The sequence below is a fragment of the Canis lupus genome, chromosome 34 (genome assembly GCF_048164855.1).
Source record: "Canis lupus baileyi chromosome 34, mCanLup2.hap1, whole genome shotgun sequence".
In the NCBI taxonomy this organism is placed as follows: domain Eukaryota; kingdom Metazoa; phylum Chordata; class Mammalia; order Carnivora; family Canidae; genus Canis; species Canis lupus.
Window position 1 is genome coordinate 17,074,417 of NC_132871.1, and position 19,765 is coordinate 17,094,181.

Sequence of the window (19,765 nt, forward strand, 5' to 3'; positions counted from 1 at the left end):
GCACATGATGAAGAAAATTTAGTTTTCCTGCACCTACACAGCAAGTATCTTAAAAAAAAAAAAAAAAAAGATTTTATTTATTTATTCATGAGAGACACACAGAGAGAGGCAGAGACACAGGCGGAGGGAGAAGCAGGCTCCACGCAGGGAGCCTGATGTGCGACTCGATCTCAGATCACACCCTGGGCCGAAGGCAGGCGCTAAACTGCTGAGCCACCCAGGGGTCCCCCACAGCAAGTATCTTTAAAAGCAATGAACTCTCCGGGAAAATCAGGATCTGCTCTCCTTGAATAGCTTGACTTCGAAATGAGACTTTTTCCTAATTTTTTTTTTTTTTTTTTTTTATGATAGTCACACACACAGAGAGAGAGAGGCAGAGACACAGGCAGAGGGAGAAGCAGGCTCCATGCACCGGGAGCCCGACGTGGGATTCGATCCCGGGTCTCCAGGATCACGCCCTGGGCCAAAGGCAGGCGCCAAACCACTGCACCACCCAGGGATCCCCTTTTTCCTAATTTTTAACAGAATACCTCTCTAGCCATCCTTTTTTAATAATATTTCTGTTACGGGAACTAAATCCTATGCAACTTAATTCTGATGCTACATACCTAAAATGTAGGTAAACACAGACATACACACACGCAAACATACACACATACATTAGACATATATATATACTAAATTGCTGAAATATATCTTCTGTTACTGTTACATATCACATACATATGGAAACATTAAATGGAAACATTAAATGTCACAACATATGTTAAAGTGCCTTGTGAAAGATAAACCACTAGATAGTATTCACTCAGTAAAGATTTTTCAGTGGATGCTTAAAAACTTGCTTTATAATATCTATTCAGAACCAGCTCATACTAGCTGTTTCACAAATACCAGTTGAATGAAAATACATTTATTTCATTCTGGTTTTACCCTCTGTTCCCAACACCAGGAGTTTGTTTTAATAAGCTCTTATTTAGACCTGTGTGTGTTTAGCCCTGCTGGGTGCCACACTGTACTGGGCTGTAATGAGGAAAGGCACACAAAGTGCCTACCCACCCTAGGAGAAGATTACAGTCCAATATGGTCCAGTAGGTGAAGGTATATTTGCAAGCCTGACTCTCTAGTGTGAATTGAAAGATGTGAGATTTGTCACACGAAGGACCCCAAGCCCCCTTTACATGGTAAAGATAAAAATTACCACTGAATGGGTGAAAACATCCAACAGATGCTTATGAATTAGCTACTTGTTCTTCCCTTTCTAGATCTACCAGCAGTTGGTCTCTACCGTTAACAATGCTTTAAATGTAACACACACCACAGATACTTGTTAGGGAAAGTTTTTCAGATAATATGTTTGCATGCAATACAAATGTACGATAGCTTAAAATTTATGGGATCCCTGGGTGGCATAGCGGTTTGGCGCCTGCCTTCGGCCCAGGGCGCGATCCTGGAGACCCGGGATCGAATCCCACATCGGGCTCCCGGTGCATGGAGCCTGCTTCTCCCTCTGCCTGTGTCTCTGCCTCTCTCTCTCTCTGTGACTATCATAAATAAATAAAAGAAAAAAAATATTAAAAAAAATTTATAAATTAGTTTATTGTTAATCCACAATCAGTAAATTAGTATTATATTTCTAACTTGATGGCTCCTGTTCCTTACCCAATTGGGACAATCTCCTTGAGGCATCCTAGTATATCAGAAATTATTTATTTATTTTTATTTTTTTTTTCAGAAATGTTTTAAATGTAGATTCTGGAACAAGCTTTTATTTTTTTTTTTTTTAAGATTTTTTTTATTATTATTCATTTGAGAGAGACAGAGAGCACAAGCCAGGGTGGGGGAGGCAGAGGGAGAGAGAGAAATAGACTCCCCGCTGAGCTGGGAGCCCAATGTGGAGCTCAGTTCCAGGACCTGGAGATTATGACCCGAGCCGAAGGCAGACGCCCAACCATCTGAGCCACCCAGATGCCCCTGGAGCATACTTTTAAAAGTTGGCATGACTTATTTACAGTGTTACTACATATCATTTTATTTCTTGGACCCGCCATTGGTTTATTAATGAGTCATGTGCTAAATGGTTAAACCTCATCCTAGGCACTGTTTACTAACTTTCTGGTTATTGATGGATATGGATAGTTATGGTTTTGAGGGCATAAGTAAACACAAAGGTAGTATCTTCGCAAAGCATCCGAACTTACAAGTCTAATTGCTGACAATCCAAACAGTGTTCTGTTCTTTCCTCTACAGATTTTAAATAACCTCAGCATGGTCATTAAGTCAGGGGAGATGACAGCTGTGGTAGGATCCAGCGGATCTGGGAAGAGCACAGCCCTGCAGCTTATTCAGCGTTTCTATGACCCCAGTGAAGGCATGGTGTGTGTCTTCCAGAAACTTCTCTATACATGGGGATGGGAGAGTGCAAATGGAGATACCCTGGTCAAACACAAAGGCCTAGCACACACTGAGACTGTTCTGACCCTTGCAGAGTTGACTGAGTGATTTTTGACTGAGTTGATTGGACTGATTTCCTGCATGGTGGCCATGTTTAATGAATGACCAGCCTGTTCATTCAGTGATGTAACTAAATGTGCAGATACATTCAAAATGGTATTGCTGCCTCTTCAGTGAACTCATATTTCCATTTCCTTCTTTGTGTTATAACAAAATCATTCTTGTCTCTTGAAGTTTTCCAAATGCTAAGTATAGGAAAGGTTGCATGGCCAGAATGAACAGAGTGATTGATTACTGCTTCAAGAATTTAGATTTTGAAGATATCATGTAATTTCACAACCTGCTTGGTCTCTTTTTTTCCTTGTGTTTATTTGCCTATAAACATAGAAACTAAGAAAATAAATATACAAAATTGCCATTTGTTTATCACGTATGTCAAGTACTTTATGATAATGAGTACTTATTTCCAAAATGACCCCCAAGGTATATATGCTCATTTTATAAATAAGGAAGCAGAGTCACAAAGAGTGAGACTTGCCTCTGAATTGAACCCAGGTTTATTAGATGCCAAAAGCTCTGTTTTTTCTACACTCTCAATGTCATTCTTGTCAACTTCTCCTTGATCCCTTGAGATAGAATCATTTGACTATATATCAAGTGGCTTCAATGCAAAATGTTCTCTATGATGGATGCACTGTTACACTGATATGACAAACATAATGGAACTCTTCTTTGGGACACACATTTCATCCTCCGGGTATTCTTTATTACATACCAGCATAACGACACTCTGAATATATAAAAATCATGGTTTCCTGATGTAAGATTTTTGCTTTTTTTCTAATCGTAATTTTTGCTTATCCCACTTACGGTTTCAATTATTTTTGAACAGCAAAGTGCTATTTGATGAATCTGGCCAGAAAGTAAGAGTTACTGTAAAGCAGTGCATACAAGATGGGGATCATTTCTTATTTTCTCTGTAGCTTTTGAAGTCCATTTTAGGTCACAAGTCAAAAGATAATAAAAATATTCAAAGCATGGTGAATAACTGACTTGACTCTATTGAAGAATTAATTTCTTTTCCATTCCTGGGCCAATCATTTAAATTAAGTGACCTTTACGTTATTTGTATTTTTACAATGAATTATTTTATCACTATACTTGATTTCAACTATATATCGTCATTCCTATATAAAGACCTCTTTATAGGAGGAATTATTTCTGCTATAATCTTGTGGGTCTCTGTTATTTCTCCCCATAGTCAAGTACAACCTAACATTTTGATTCAGAACCCTGAAGGACTCCAAGAGATGTGATGTCATGCTTATGTTCTCTAGGTGACTTTGGACGGCCATGACATTCGCTCTCTTAATATTCAGTGGCTTAGAACGCAGATTGGGATAGTGGAGCAAGAGCCCGTTTTGTTCTCCACCACCATTGCAGAGAACATTCGCTACGGCAGAGAAGATGCAACGATGGAAGATATAGTTCGAGCTGCCAAGGCAGCCAACGCCTACAACTTCATCATGGACCTGCCAGAGGTACCCCTAGCCTCTCATCCCGGGGGGTGGGGGGGACCCAGAAGTTGTAAAAGGAAAAAAGAAAAAGTTACACAATACTATGCATTTCTTTTTCATTTGAATCCTAAATCATTAAATTCTTAATGCCATGTCAGGTTTCATTCCTGGAAAAGTACCATGAGTCTTCCTCTTTGCCTAAAAACATATTGTTGTTGATACTTTAAAAATCTACCAAACAGGAAAACTTTCTTTTAAAATCTCCCTTTGACATAAACACAATCTTCTTACTCCATCTGTTAAGCATTTGTCTAAGCAGTTGATAAATTTGTTATGTGGCAATGACTTACACAATGCTCATTTGATGCCTACCAATGTCATTTTTAAAAATTTTTCTTGTGCTTAGGCAGCTAATACTGTGCTTAGACAGTTAATACCTCAGTACTCTATCTAACATATTCAAAAATTCCTCATTTATCTTCATTTTAAACAACAGTGACAACAAAAACCAACTCCATATTATTATACATATTTTATGGCCATTGGTCTGCTAGGTCAAAAAAGAGCTGTTATTACCACTTAGCATATCTATAGTGCTTACTACCTACCTACCAGACACTGTTCTAAGCACTTCACATCTCATTTAACCCTTACAGCCATCCTGTTGGCAGCTACTATTATTATTTCCATCTATAAAGAGAGAACTAAGGTTCTAAGCGGTCAAATAATTTGCTCAAGGCAGGAGAATCAAGGTTCACACCCAGGTGGTCTGGCTCCAGAGTCCTTTCCTATTCAGCCTTCTAGATTACTTGTGTGAGTAGGATCAATGTTGTGAGCACAATATAGTCCAGTGATAAAGAGTATAAAGCTTTGAAATCAGACTGCCTCCACACAAATCCCAGTTTCTCCATTTGCAAGCTCTAGAAACTTGGGCAAGTCACTTTAGTCCTTTATATCCCAGCATTTCCTTAGTCATTGATTTAGGAGAACAGCAGCACCTACCTCATGGGGCATCTGTGAGGACTAATGAGGTAGTATGTGTAAAGAGCTCAACTTCCTACTTTATACATGGTAAATGCTCAACTCATGTTGGTTAATAATAAACAAGACAAGAGCTTGACACCATTGTGAGATTCCAATATAATGCTAGACATGAAAGATGCTCAGTAACTATTTGCTGTCAATGGTAATGATTGTTCAGCTAGTTTGATCTTTCATTTGCAAAATAGAGACAGCTTAAGTGTTGTGTTTTTTTGTGTTGCTTACCTAGAGAAAAGAGGGAAGATTTGATAGGTGCCTTAACCCTTTAAAATGGGTTTTCAGGGCCCTGATCAACTTTTAGTTTGGTGGAAACTTTTTTTTTTAAAGTAGGCTCCACACCCAGTGTGGTGCCCATCACAGACCTTGAATTCAGGACCCTGAGATTAAGATCTGAGCGGAGATCAAGAGTCAGATGCTCAACCAACTGAACCACTCAGGTGCCTCTACCTTGGTGTAAACATTTTATTCGAAGTTGAGCTGGGGAGAGACATACAGCCCAGTGAATCTGGGAATAAAAGAATAAATCAGTTTCTTTTTTTTTTTTTAAGATTTTATTTATTTGGCAGAGAGAGAGAGAGAAAACGCATAAGGTGGGGGAGCAGCAAAGGGAGAGGGACAAGCAGATCCTCTGCTAAGCAGGGAGCTTGACATGGGGTTCCATCTTAGGACCCTGAGATCATGACCTGAGCTGAAGGCAAACGCTTAACAGACTGAGCCACCAGGTGCCCCAAGAAGAAAGTGATTATCTTACACACAAATATTGATCAGACAGTAACATGTTTCAGGAAAGGGTATTTCTTTCAGTGAAAGTTGGGCCTGTAAAAATTCATGCTTGAGAAGGAAACTAGAAAGGATCTTGTAATGATTACTGCCAGGAGCCACCAAGTTGTTCCTCTTCATTACCGGTGTCACCTTCTTCCTAGCAATTTGACACTCTTGTTGGAGAAGGAGGAGGCCAGATGAGTGGTGGCCAGAAACAAAGAGTAGCCATTGCCAGAGCTCTTGTCCGAAACCCCAAGATCCTGCTTTTGGACATGGCCACCTCAGCACTGGACAATGAGAGTGAAGCCATGGTACAAGAGGCACTGAGTAAGGTTTGTTGAAAAGCTGAGATCCTTTTACAAGACCATGTGGAGATGTGTTGTAGGAAAGGCAGCTCACTGAGAGAGGAGGGAGAGGGAAAAGGGAGGGATGGAGAGGGAGGGAGAGAGAAGGCCTGTGTGGGTCAGCATATCCAATGTGACTGTTTAGAAAATCCTGACTGACTAGAATGTTCTTCACAGTCGAATAGAAGTCAGTAAGGTTTGTTTCCAAAAGCTACAAATGCAAAATTTTTAATCTTATTAAATCTTGTTAAACTTATAATATGTGATTTCAAAAATTCCCATTTTGTTTTTAGCTATTGATTGATAGCTAGCAACTGGACCAATGTATGGGGTGTTTGTGGCCTTGATAAAGTGTGCTGGTCTTTGCTAATGTCTGCAGAGCGCATTTGAGGGTTTTCCAAGGACCAAGGTTCTGACTCACTTATGGATTCTGAGACCATCCAAAGGTCAACGTCAGCTCTGTCTTGCTGTTTGGCTAACGGTGCACTGTACATTCTTGCAGATTCAGCAGGGACATACGATCATTTCGGTTGCTCATCGCCTGTCCACAGTCAGAGCTGCAGATGTCATTATTGGTTTTGAACACGGCACAGCAGTGGAAAGAGGCAGCCATGAGGAACTGTTGGAAAGGAAAGGAGTTTACTTCACTCTGGTGACTTTGCAGAGTCAAGGCGAGCCGACTGCTAATGCAGAAGGCATAAGGGGCAAGTGCCTTTCCCTTTACATTTGTACACTCTATAAAGCATTATGTTTGTTAACTCTAATAGTTTCATGGATTTCTATGCATTTTAATATACACTGTCTTATTTGTTCTCCCAAAAGTCCTTGAAGGCATCATATAGAAAGAACAGAAGCTCATGAGGTTCCATTACTTGATCAAGTCAAAGAGCTAAAACCCAGGTTTTGTGTGGAAGACAATTTTAATTTCACCTCCCTAATTCCCTGCCCCCTACTTTGCAAATAGGAGAGCCTTCCTAGAGTGTCTTGCACACAGTGGGACCTGTGTTCTTACTGACCGAGTAAATTAATCAATGACTAAAAACCGTGATGCTTATTTTCATTAAAGAGAGATACTTCAGTCCCTAGTGCTTCCTTTTTTTTTTTAAGTCTGAATTTTCAGATTTAGTAACTTATCCCAACCTACATTAATCAACCACTCCAAGGGATCCCTGGGTGGGGCAGCGGTTTGGCGCCTGCCTTTGGCCCAGGGCGCGATCTTGGAGACCCGGGATCGAATCCCACGTCGGGCTCCCGGTGCATGGAGCCTGCTTCTCCCTCTGCCTGTGTCTCTGCCTCTCTCTCTCTCTGTGACTATCATAAATAAATAAAAATTTAAAAAAAATTTAAAAAAAAAATCAACCACTCCAAGCTTTCTCTACCATATCATATCTCGATTTCTAAACTCCACTGGGTAAAACTACTGCATATATTTAATACATGTGATTTATTCTGAAAAGTTTTTTTTTTATTTGGTGAATCTACCATAGAAATGTTCTCCAGTGGGCTTCCCTTGAGTTTTTTATGATTCATGCTATCAGATATCTATTTGTTGGAGATAACACCTAGGGTATCACACAGTTCAAGAGAGTCAATCCTACTGAGTATTTTTAAGTTTGTTTGTTTGTTTAAGTAATCTCTCTGCTCAGTGTAGGACTGGAACTCATGACCCTGAGACCAAGAGTTGTGTGTTCTTTGGAATGAGCCAGCCAGGCACTTCCTACTGAGTATTTTGAAATTTTTTTGTTAGAAGGTGTTGGATAGGTGCTAAGTTTTACTTGTCACAATGAAGTTAATAAAATGTTTTAGCACCAGATATAGTAATGATAGGCCAGGCAAGCACAGTAAGTAGTTTTACTTTGACATGGTTCTCCTTATTGTATACACTAAGGAATTGTTGATGTCGTATTAAATAGGAGAAGAAGAAACTGATGGGGTCTCACTTGACAATGAACAGACCTTTTGCAGAGGGAGCTACCAGTCTAGTTTAAGGTAAGCTGAAGCCATCGGACAGATTTTAAGGTTTTTAAATATTCTTAGGAGCCCTCTGCACCTATGATCCTCAGACAATATCTCAGTCAGCGGAGCCTTGAGCGTAGTCATGTCATATGAACATGCAAATGAGTCCTTGGTTGCTAGGTTGACATTTCTGTCTCCAATTCATGGGGATTTTTTTGCTTAACTTTGACTTCTTATCTTACTGTGGGTAGGGTCATGATAGAGGTGCTTTACAATCAAAATGTTGTCCATTGAACTGAGAAAGGGTATTTAAAAAATCTGTTTGGTCTTGTCCACTATATCTAACCATGTATAAAGCACTGTTGTACATGGAGGTCAAGTTCATGACTTTAAGTACATTCTTTCACCTACTGAGCTACAATTGAATTACAAATATTCCCGCTTCCAGAGTGACCCAACGAAATTCAAATCATTTCTTAACTAGATAAAATAAAAAATGTATTTTTTAGCATTTGAAAAGAATTTCCTTAAACCCCAGCTATTTATTTATTTTTAATAAATAATGAATGAATGAATATTGGATGAATATAGGGGTATTGATCTTCAAACATATTTTTGGAATATGCTATTAGCAAGACTGTAAGTTTTAGTCTTTTGTCTTGACTTAAAAGTTTCAGTAAAGTAGTTCTTTTAATGTTAAAAGTCACATATTAAGAAGAATTCTGCCCAAAATCTTTGTTTTTATTCATGAAAGATTTTTTTCCCCCTAAGTTAGGAGGCTGTTCGTAAACAATGGGTGACAGCAGATTTCCTTACTGTTGCCTTTACCATTTCTAGAATATTTAATTCAAGGCTGTACTCTGAGCAAAGGCTCAGTTATAAGACTTGCTTTTTCAAGGGAGTTTATTGCTTATTGAAAACTGGTTTAAAGAGGCCTAAAATAAAACATGTAGGTAACAGCTCCAAGTAATTCAAACACAGATTTATTTTTAATATTTAAAGAATCACATATGGAAAGAGGAAATGATGTATTTCATGGCCATGTCAACAAGAGAATAAATATTTTCTTAACTTTTCAATTGAACACGATTCTACTTGTTCTAAGTAGTTTACTTCCAGTTTATTGTTAGGACCAAATAACCATTTTTAATATAAACATTTCCTATTTGGCTATTAGTTCTCAAAAATTCTACATTTTGGTGAGTAGGTTGAGAAATCCAGACATACAATCTACACCCAGAAAGTAGCTATTAACCTCCTGCAGAGAAAGATTTTTAAGTTTGAGTAAGAAAGTCTGTTAAAAATATCTCATTGTGTATGCTGACAGATTTTTTTTTTGCTAAAAGATGACTACATGAAATGTTAATTTGTATCTTATTTCCTTGGCTTTGGTCTTTCTGACAGCTCAGTTTTTCTTTAGTAATATATTTTAGATTCGAGAACAATTTAATGGATAAGAGTAACTAATTTCCTGAATAATAATGTTTAGAAAGAGAGAGAGAGACAAAGTGGGAGAGATATTTAGCCCCCAAATTAGCTGTTTTTATTTGTGGCAATAAGTGGTAGGCAGCTTCTGAGAAAGGGACTGGCCAACTTTTTCAATTTCTAAAAAGGCCTGCAATAGAACTTTAACCCTGGTGTTTAGGGTGGACCAGAGGGAGCCGGCAGGTAGGCCCATGATTTCGGTGGGACAGCCTATGCTAGACAGGTGGAGTGGCCTGCGAAATAGGGAACGAGAGAGAGACTTAAGAAATACAAGATTAAGCTAGTAGAAATCAGAAGGAACAAGGATATATGTTTTGCCATGCTCAAAACTGGGAGGATGTCAACCATATTTCCTTTTCCGCATATTCTACCATGGTTTCCAGTGCTCTGGGCTTCTCTGTAGGCCCATGACCTTGCATCTCAGCCCTACCATGCACTCCACTCTGTCCAGTTGACACATGCCTGTTCCTCATGCATTTTGAAGAAGACTGCTTGACCAGTTAAGTAACCCAAAGAAGTGACTCTATTACTGAAGAGTCTCAGACCAGGTAGGAGGGAGTTGGGGTGTCCCAGAGAGCAGTTTGGTAGGAGGGAGGCAGGGTGAGGAGTGGTTTCAGGTCTGACCATAATGAGATTTGGCAAGAGTGTGAATGTGCAAGGGCAGGAAGAGGTTAGACTTGAGATACATGCCCCTGTTGAACCTGGGTGACTAAGAGGGTGGCAGTGCCACTAACAGGACCTGGGAAGAGAATGATGAAGGTGGTGTGTTAGAGCCTTCTCAAGAAGGCCAGATGAGCGTGTATAATAGGCAAGCACCACCTGATGTTTGTCTTCATCTACCTTCACCTGGATACAAATGAGGGAGAGAGATCATGGATGGGTCTCTCTTTCCACTTTCTTACTTTAGATTAGGTGCTTTGATAATGTACACACCCTCCTCTCAAGTCTTCAGCATTGTACCTATCCCTTAAGACTCCATTTGCAGGGCAGCCCTGGTGGCGCAGTAGTTTGGCACCACCTGCAGCCCAGGGTGTGATCCTGGAGATCGAGTCCCATGTCAGGCTCTATCCAGGGAGCCTGCTTCTCCCTCCGCCTGTGTCTCTGCCTCTCTCTCTCTCTGTGTGTCTCTCATGAATAAATAAATAAAATCTTTTTTTAAAAAAGAGACTCCACTTACAGATGACCGAAAACTTAACTCAACCGGCTCTCACTTTTAAAGGGAGAGAATCAGCTTACCTAACCAAGCTGTCCAAGGATGGCTTGGCTTCAGGCAAGGCTGGAGCTTCAACCAGGTGTCTAACATACATGCAGTTTCTCTTCCTTTCTCAGCTCTGCTTTTCCCCCCTTTCATTTTGCTTCATTTCTCAGGCTTCTTTCCTTAAAGATCTTGACATTATTCATTAAGGGTCTTGACATAATAATGCTGCCTCCTTTGATGTTTAACCTAGAGGCGAGTAGGAGTCTCCTTCTCAGAAATCTCAGGAAAGAAACCAAAACCAACTGAACCAATCTCTTCTTCTATCTGCGCTGTACTAAGTATATGGACTAAGGAACCATGTTCTCTCCTGTCTCCATGCTTCTATCTATACTGTTCTCTCCACCAGAAATGCTTTTCTTGCAAAAACCCAAGTCCTACCGTAGCCACCTCTTCCAAGACCCTTTCATGGAAACACCTGCCATGTATTTTTTTTCCTTTAAATTTTCATACTTTCTATTCAAACCTGCTTTATAGCAATTGCTGCGTTCTTTCTTCCATCAGAGTGGGGTACATGTTTTGCTCTTCTGTAAGATTTGAAACTCCTTGAGGGAAGAGGCTGATTGACCAGTCTCTGTAATCCCACAGCACCAGGCGTTGGTCTGCATGTTGTACATGTCCAACAAGCCTCTGTTAAATGAATGAATGAATGAATGAACACATCACATAAATTTTATTTCAATAAGGTATTTGTTAACTATGTAAATTTTAAGGGCAGTACATAGCCTAAAGAAAATCTCACCAGGGACCCTATTTTCTTCCTACTAGCTTATTTATATCCAGGTGACCTTGCACTACAGTAAACATCAGGTATAACTAGAGAGAAACAGGTATCAAGATTACAACCTATAACCAAAAGGGAGGTAAAGGCAGTGGGCCATTGCTATGATAGCAATTAATATACCATATGGATATGGAATGGATTTGAATCTTGGACTTTTTTTTTTTTTTGTAGACTGGTAGGACAGCTTTCTTCTCCTTCTCTCCCTCCCTCCTTGAACACATTCTGAATCAGAGGGTTAGCTTGGGGCCCAGAGTATCCAATTTAATTAGCAATGCCACAAGAATAGTTCTGTGGAACCTAACCAGGAAGCTCCCATACCTGGTTACTATGTGACCTACCAACCATTTCTGTTTATTGGACACTTGTGACTTAGCTGAAACACCAGTTAAGTCCTGTTCCAACCTGCCCATAATCTACAGACTCTTTCATTCTTTCTGTTTATTTGCAGAGCTTCACTCCGACAACGCTCCAAGTCTCAGCTTTCTTACCTGGCACATGAACCTCCACTAGCTGTTGTAGATCATAAGTCTACTTATGAAGAAGACAGAAAGGTCAGGCACCAGTCGCTCTTGGGGATTGGAGGCAGTCTTTCCTGGGGACTACTGTATGACATTTAAACCTGAGAAAATGAGTCTGCAAGGCATCCAGTAATGTTAATTAAGTCAGATTAAATGGGAGAACCCATGAGGACCTGATGAAAACTCTAAATTCTACAAAATATGTTAAAAGAAATGCAGATTAGTTAATAACGTTAAGAACATCTAGTAACTGAAACTGGACTATAATGGTTAATCAGTAGTTTTTAGGTGAACCATTGAACAGACACAGGCAAATAATATGTACTTAGGTTATTTGATCATGTGTGTATAATTTTAAAAGCTTTTAAGAAAACAATTTCTTGAAAACAATTTCTCTCAAATTTTTAAATCTCCTCCTTAAATTATAATAACCTTGGCAAGTGTTTATTCAACAAAGGTATCTGAAAAAGTTAGCTCTTATGCAAGTTATCACAATTTTTGAAAGGATAGAAACAAATTAAGTTTTATGGACAGTTGTTTACTTCACATAGTTTTACCATAATTTTTTAAAGATACATCTAAAATAACACTATTCATGTTAATATAATTCAAAAACTACAGAAACGAAAGTGATAGGAGAGGAATCAACAGATACAGCAATATTTCTTCTTCCTAAGGAGGCAGGTCCTCAAAGCTGTTGTGTACACTCTACTTCCCCTAAGATGCCCCTCCTCAAAGCCTTTCTTAAAGTCTGCACTTCATTCTTCAGCCCAAGAGTGTCACTTTTAGTCCCCCACTACTCTTCATTTGAAACTTTTCATGACAGCTTTCTTATTGAGTCTCATTTGGGGTCATGTTGTCTTATTCTCTTACTAAATAATAAGCTTCTTAAAGTTAGTGACTATATATTATTTATGTTTGTATCACCTCGGGCACTTAAGTAAGTGCCCTATACCTATTAGGATATTGGGAGATTTTAAAAGAGGATGAAAAATTGAATTTCCACAATTAGATAAAGCCCAAATCACAAGATTTATCAAAGCAACTCAGTCAGAGGATATCTCAATTATGAGCACATCCATTAGGCACGATGACATTTTAAACTGTCCTTAAAATTTTTTTAATGAGAACCCTTTTGGAAGTAATTATAAACCTTTGTTCACAGTGACAAATGTGGAATAAAGTACATCCTCCTTATGATCTTGTGACTATGACAGAAGGATTATTAAGGCTCTCTCTTGGTTCTAGTACATTAGGAATGAATAAATGTCTCCATATTCAATAGAGTTGGTTTAAATAAATTTCACGGAGAAACACTTTTTCTCAGGAGCAGCAGGATGAATCACAGAGAGAGGAAACATATTTAGCAAGCATGATTGCTTACTGCATCTTGCCATTAAGGATTCAACTCTTCTTCTAGACCTAGAGATAGATACTTAATTTACGTACATGGTGCTGCCACTAATAATGACAAGATGCCTCCTATAAGGAGTCTGGTAAAGCTCCAAGGGACAAAGAACCACATTGAAATTTCAAATGTAACAGTGCCAATCATATTTGACTTTTGCCTTTTTTATGTTTTTTTCTAGTTTCTGTAACTATTTGGCAACAAAAGCAAGAGAAGAAAGAAAGAAAGAAAGAAAGAAAGAAAGAAAGAAAGAAAGAAAGAAAGAAAGAGAAAGAAGAAAGAAAAAGGAAGGAAGGAAGGAAGGAAGGAAGGAAGGAAGGAAGGAAGGAAGGAAGGAAGGAAGGAAGGGAAGGAAGGAAGGAAAAGAAAATCTGATTCTGCTGTTGCCGTTGAAACTGGCAGGTAGCCCAGCACAGCAGCAGAGATCAGATTCCTGGAGATCTGGAAATCAGATTCCCACAGGGTTCTCATGATGCTGAGGAAACTCAGAAGGGAACCGTTTAAGATGAAAACTAAATCAAACATAAAGAATAGTTTTAGAGAAATAAAAATGCTTCATATGATAGTCTACTTATCTAAAGTCTTGTAAATTAGAATGGAGTAATTAAACCCGATTGAATGTAAACCAGTGTAATGTTTAAAAGATACCATTTTATATTCTCTCTCCAGTTAAGAGAGAAAAAGGAAGAGAGGGAAAAAATAACAGGGAAGCTGGTGTGATCTTGCTCAAGCTCCAAGAAAATAAGATCTTATGCTTATATTAATGCTGCTCATTTGTATGGTAACAATATGAGAGTTTTAAATTTTTATTTATTTTTAAAAAGATTTTATTTGACAGAGGGAGAGAGTGTGAGCAAGCACAAGCAGGGGGAGCAGAGGGAAAGGGAGAAGTAGGCTCCCTGTTGAGCAGGGAGCCAGACATGGGGCTTGATCCCAGGGCCCCAGGATCATGACATGAGCCAAAGGCAGCTTGTTAACTGACTGAGCAACACAGGTGCTCTGATATTAGAGTTTTTAAGATTTAAATTAATAACTTTTTTATTTAAAAAAATTTTTTTAAGATTTTATTTATTTATTTGAGGAGGGGGAAGGGGCAGAGGGAGAAGGAGAGAGAATCCTCAAGCAGACTCCGTACTGAGCACAGAGCCCAATGTCGGGTTTTATCCTAGGACCCTGAGATCATGACCTGAGCCAAAATCAAGAGTTGAATGCTCAAATGACTGAGCCACCCACGTGCCCCAACTCATTTTCTAAACAAACAAACAAAAACAGTGGAATTAGGGTCGATACCATTTAATTTATGAAATTTCTAATCCCAAGTAATATTTTAAAGCACTTTAAATATATGGGATATTCTAATCCCAAGTAGATTTTAAAGCATTTTAAAAGTTAACTGAATTCCACAAGCCTAAACACTGGCAAAATCCTTTCTTTTTCTCATTCTATGGAGGAGTTCTAACCACAATCTGTTATTTGGGAAGTGTTCTTCTACTGCAATGCAAAAAGTTTACTTATGTAAAGGAATTATCTCCACCTTGTGGTCTCTCAGAATTTTGACTGAGCATATAGAAGAGATGGTTGCATGAGAAGCTTGTCCTTCCATATGCTAAGTGGGGTTACTGGAATCCCAGGTCTCCTAGTTATCTGGGAACAGAACTAAGACTGCAGTTTCTTTCTTCCCACTCCCCAGGCTGTGCTTTGGGCTTCCAGAAGTGGAATCAGATCTTAGTTATAAGGCTGATAAAATTCAGTGGAAGATGAGGGGAAACCTGTCAGTCTCTGGTATCAAGACCTCTCTCTCAGGGAAACTAACAAAGTAGAATCTATAGGAATTCAAGTCCAGGTCAAAGGTTTGCAACCCATCATTTCATCACAGCTGACTTAGAAGATAGGGTTTGAGCATTGCTTACCAGGACAGAAACAGGATCCTTACAAATGACTTTCAGTATGTGACCATTTGGAGAACATCTGCCCCTTTGTCATAGTTACCATTTATTATCATCAAATCTTTTTTTTTTAAGTTTTTTTTTATTTTTATTTATTTATGATAGTCACACAGAGAGAGAGAGAGGCAGAGACATAGGCAGAGGGAGAAGCAGCCTCCATGCACTGGGAGCCTGACGTGGGATTCGATCCCGGGTCTCCAGGATCGCGCCCTGGGCCAAAGGCAAGCACCACCCAGGGATCCCTATTATCATCAAATCTTAATGTCATTATCGAGGCAGGAGACGCTTATGGATTAGCACGCAGAAACCGATGCAACAAAATATAGAAAGCAGGACATAAGATTCAAGTAGGAAGTTCTATGAAGGAAACTGAGGAAAGCCCAGTGTCTACCACTGAATCACATTCTTAGTAGAGAGCTCAGTATTTTTTTAAAATAAATGTTTTGTTGCATGTATGCACCATGGGCATAAAAATTTCACTTATTCTTTCATCCAATAAATATTGATTGTACATCTATTGTGTGCCAGGTATTGTGTTATGGATGCAAAGATGAACAAGAACCACCGTCCCCTCCCTGCACAAGGGTTCCTAACAGGATACTTCTTTACTTGTGCACATGTGCAAGGTGCCACTTGACATTGCTATGATAAAGGCAGGAACTCTACAATAAGGGAACACATCAACTTTTATAATTTCTCCTCTCTCTGTGAGTTACTGGTTTGCCACAAATACAGGGAAGATGAATAAATCATCTTTAGCCTTTTTTAGATGACTAAATTTGTCTTCAGCTTTGCAAAAATCAAAGGAAAAAATCTTCTATACATTATGGCTTTATAGTTTGTTTTCTTCTTCTACTCTTCTTCTTTTTTAAAAAAATTCTCCTACAATTTTTTTAAACTATATCATATAAGTCAATCAGAAGTCAATTACTCAGGGACAGATTTTCTAGTTTTTGCATCATTCAGGCTTGATGGTGCACCTTTTTGGGGGTCAGGGGACAGTTTCCCTTAAAGTCAAACATCTAGTGAAAGGGGACAAGAGAAAATTATTCATATCAATTACATTTGCCTCTTGTTAGTTTATCTTGGAATGATAATTACTAGGGGAAAAAAATCACTTCACATTATTTTTAAATGTCTCAGGTATTGTTATTTAGGGCTACGGAAACCTTCAAGAATCAGAAGGCCAGGGAAATTTCTGTCATGTCAAGGTTGTGAGTGGGCTGTTTCGTGGAGCAGTGGTTCTGGGAAATGTTGGAGTTTACTGTGTCTGGATGGTACAGCACAGCTGACATTTTCCAAATTCATAACCATGGATTCATGATTATGAATTTCAGCTCCAGAAAGAGTCTTGGAGATTACATACTCTTGGGAATCTCACAGACTGGGCTTTATTACTAGAATTACCTGAGGAGGAGGGGTGCCTGACAGGCTCTATCGGGTAAGCATCTGCCTTCGGCTCCGGTCATGAACTCCGGGTCCTGGGATCGAGCCCCATGTAATTTTATAACTCTTGGCCAGTGTAGTAACCAGAATATATCATTTGCACTGGTTCCCAGCCCAACCCCCATATTTAAAGAGGGCCAGATGATACCAGCAAATGAAGGGGATGTGTTACAGGAGAGGAATTCTGATATGGAGGAGCTTGAGTCTTTTATAATTGGCAGTAAACACATCTGCTCTTTTCTTGGGATGAAGATCTCATCTCTCTCCTCCAGGGCTATTTGCTATGCAAACATCCTTGAAAAAATAGTCTGAATAAATGTAGTCGATGCCACTGCATAAGATGTACAGAAACACAAGAGACCCACAGAGAGTTGTCTTCCCCAACTTAGTCCAACTATCTCATTTGGAGGATGAGGTAACTGAGCCCCAGAGAGCTAAATTGCTTGGCAATGTATTCCACAGGTGGCTACATTGGGCTCATCCAAGAACCCTGTTCTTTCTATGCTTGTTCTACTCATGCTTGCCTAGGCACCCCACTTCCTTCCTGGAATTGATTTCCTAGAGTTAGTAAGTTGTCAGAGGCGAAATTATTGAACAGAAGGATTTGCTGCATGAATGTATAGTGACAAGTGCAAATGTTGAGGGCAGGCCAAGAGAGAATTTGAAATGGAAGAAATAAGAAGTCCAACACCAGCCAAGCTGCCTTCCTCCACCCTATTTGGCTTGCAATGATAATGACATAACATGACCCAAGACTTTCTTTAAACTGAATTAGTAATGTGGTCTTTGACTTTGGAAGCAAAGAGAAATTATTTGAATTTTCTTGCTGTTGTCTGTTCCTGACATTCTACTACCTAAAGGTTAAATTGCTATGCATTCATGCAAGAGAGCACTAATTAAATAGATTTGTAGTTAATTTGTTATAATATTTTTAGTATATTTTAATAGAAAAAGTAAAAAATGCAAAAATCTATATAAGCCACCTAAAATCCTTTCTTAAGTGAAGTCAGTAATAAATTTAACAAACGATTGAACAATCAGTTTTAAAGATCAAGCATGAATAATATCTGTAGTGAGGAAAAATGATAGTGAACATGATAAGATTCTGAGTACAATATTTGCCTTCAAGAGGAAAATAATTTGTTACTTCAGACACTTCAATGACAACTAAAGAGATCAAAATAGGGAAATATCAAAATACTTTTCACTTCTTGCAAAGAATATGTAGAGCATAGAAGCCCCAAATGGATTACCATTTACTTCTGGGCACTAATTAAGGAAAATTTTATAGAAAGCAAGTAAATGATAAATGTTGACACCATTTAAAACATTTTGATGATTACTGTGCCTTGTTTCAGATACACTGACCTGCCTCAGAGCTTCAGTCAATTACTAGACTATAGAACTTTGCCATTTATGAAGGATATACCTTGAAAGTGTTACAAGTCCTCAAATATGTGAATACTACCATAGCACAAAAAACTTTTTTAAATTGGAGGGGTTACTTTTTTCAGAGATCCAACATATTTATTACTCCCTCAGAGTTAACATATATCTAATTGTGAAATGAAAACCAAATGCTCACCTTTAGATGAGTGCTCATCTAGTGTGTCCCTTCCAAGTCACAGCATGGTCTCAAACAATTCAAATCCATTTCTTACAAAACAATTATCACTACATCTCAGAGACCTTTGAGGTCACTCATAACCAGTCAAACCATGACTTTTGAATCTGTGAATACCAAAGAATCTGCTGTATCATTAAAGAACATGTGCAAAAATGTCTGAGTATACCCCAGGATGACTAGTATAACCCTTCTCCCCTCAAGGACAAGGACATTCCTGTGGAAGAAGAAATTGAACCTGCCCCCGTTAGGAGGATTCTGAAATTCAATGCTCCAGAGTGGCCCTACATGCTGTTTGGGGCCGTGGGTGCTGCTGTCAATGGGTCGGTCACACCGCTTTATGCCTTTTTATTCAGCCAGATTCTTGGGGTAAGCAAACAACTGGATTAGCTTTATTCTTCTCATATTTTTTTGTTTTTCTATCAGTGGATATTGTCATTTTTTATAGGTTGGCTCTGTATTTTAATGGATTTAGCTTTCTTTTCCTCATCTTTAAAGGATTCAAAGTGCCCAGAATCTCCATTACACAGAAGGTAAGAAAATGAAGCTGAGTGATCTCAGTTGGGCTGGCAGGGCACGTCTCTAGTCATCGTGTCTGTAAAAGTAAAAAGCTGTACTGTGGCTGCAAATTTAGTGTAAGGAGAGGGCAATTTCCATATATGCAAACAAAATCATAATGCAAAGCAGGTGTGTTGAATAATACAAAAGGAATTTAGGACATTTTGATCTTTTAAAAATTTTTTATTTAAATTCAATTAATTAACATATAACACATTATTAGTTTCAGAGGTAGAGGTCAGTAATTCACCAGTCTTATGTAACACACAGTGTTCATTATATCACGTGCCCTTCTTAATGCCCATCACCCAGTTACTCCATCCCTCCACCTCCCTCCCCTCTCTAGCAACCCTCAGTTTGTTTCCTATGATTAAGAGTCTCTTATGGTTTATCTCCCTTTCTGATTTTGTCTTGTTTTATTTTTCCTCCCTTCCCCTATGATCCTCTTGGGCCGTTTTGATGTTGCTGAAACAGCTGAGGTGCGAAGTTTGGCTTGTATAAGCAGGTGCAAGTGCACGTTGTAGAATTGTCTGCTCTGCTGATTGCACCATTGAAACAGCAAAGTAGAGAAAGAAACAGGAAAAGGAAGAGAGAAGTAAAATAAGACATGGATAAAGGATAATAGCTTATTTCAATTTTTCACTTCCTAGGAGTTTTGATATTCTCC

General features: G+C 38.9%; 1 protein-coding gene across 3 annotated transcripts in view; it reads left to right on the forward strand.

The window, feature by feature from the left end:
- Window positions 1-19,765, forward strand: part of ABCB11 (ATP binding cassette subfamily B member 11) — an 88,533-nt gene that overhangs the window by 47,334 nt on the left and 21,434 nt on the right. For all 3 annotated transcript variants that reach the window (XM_072810894.1, XM_072810895.1, XM_072810896.1), the window contains 7 exons: window positions 2,251-2,376; window positions 3,792-3,995; window positions 5,936-6,106; window positions 6,621-6,822; window positions 8,032-8,107; window positions 12,047-12,149; window positions 18,745-18,909. In XM_072810894.1, coding sequence (XP_072666995.1) covers window positions 2,251-2,376; window positions 3,792-3,995; window positions 5,936-6,106; window positions 6,621-6,822; window positions 8,032-8,107; window positions 12,047-12,149; window positions 18,745-18,909 — 1,047 coding nt within the window. The remainder of the gene's footprint in view (window positions 1-2,250; window positions 2,377-3,791; window positions 3,996-5,935; window positions 6,107-6,620; window positions 6,823-8,031; window positions 8,108-12,046; window positions 12,150-18,744; window positions 18,910-19,765) is intronic.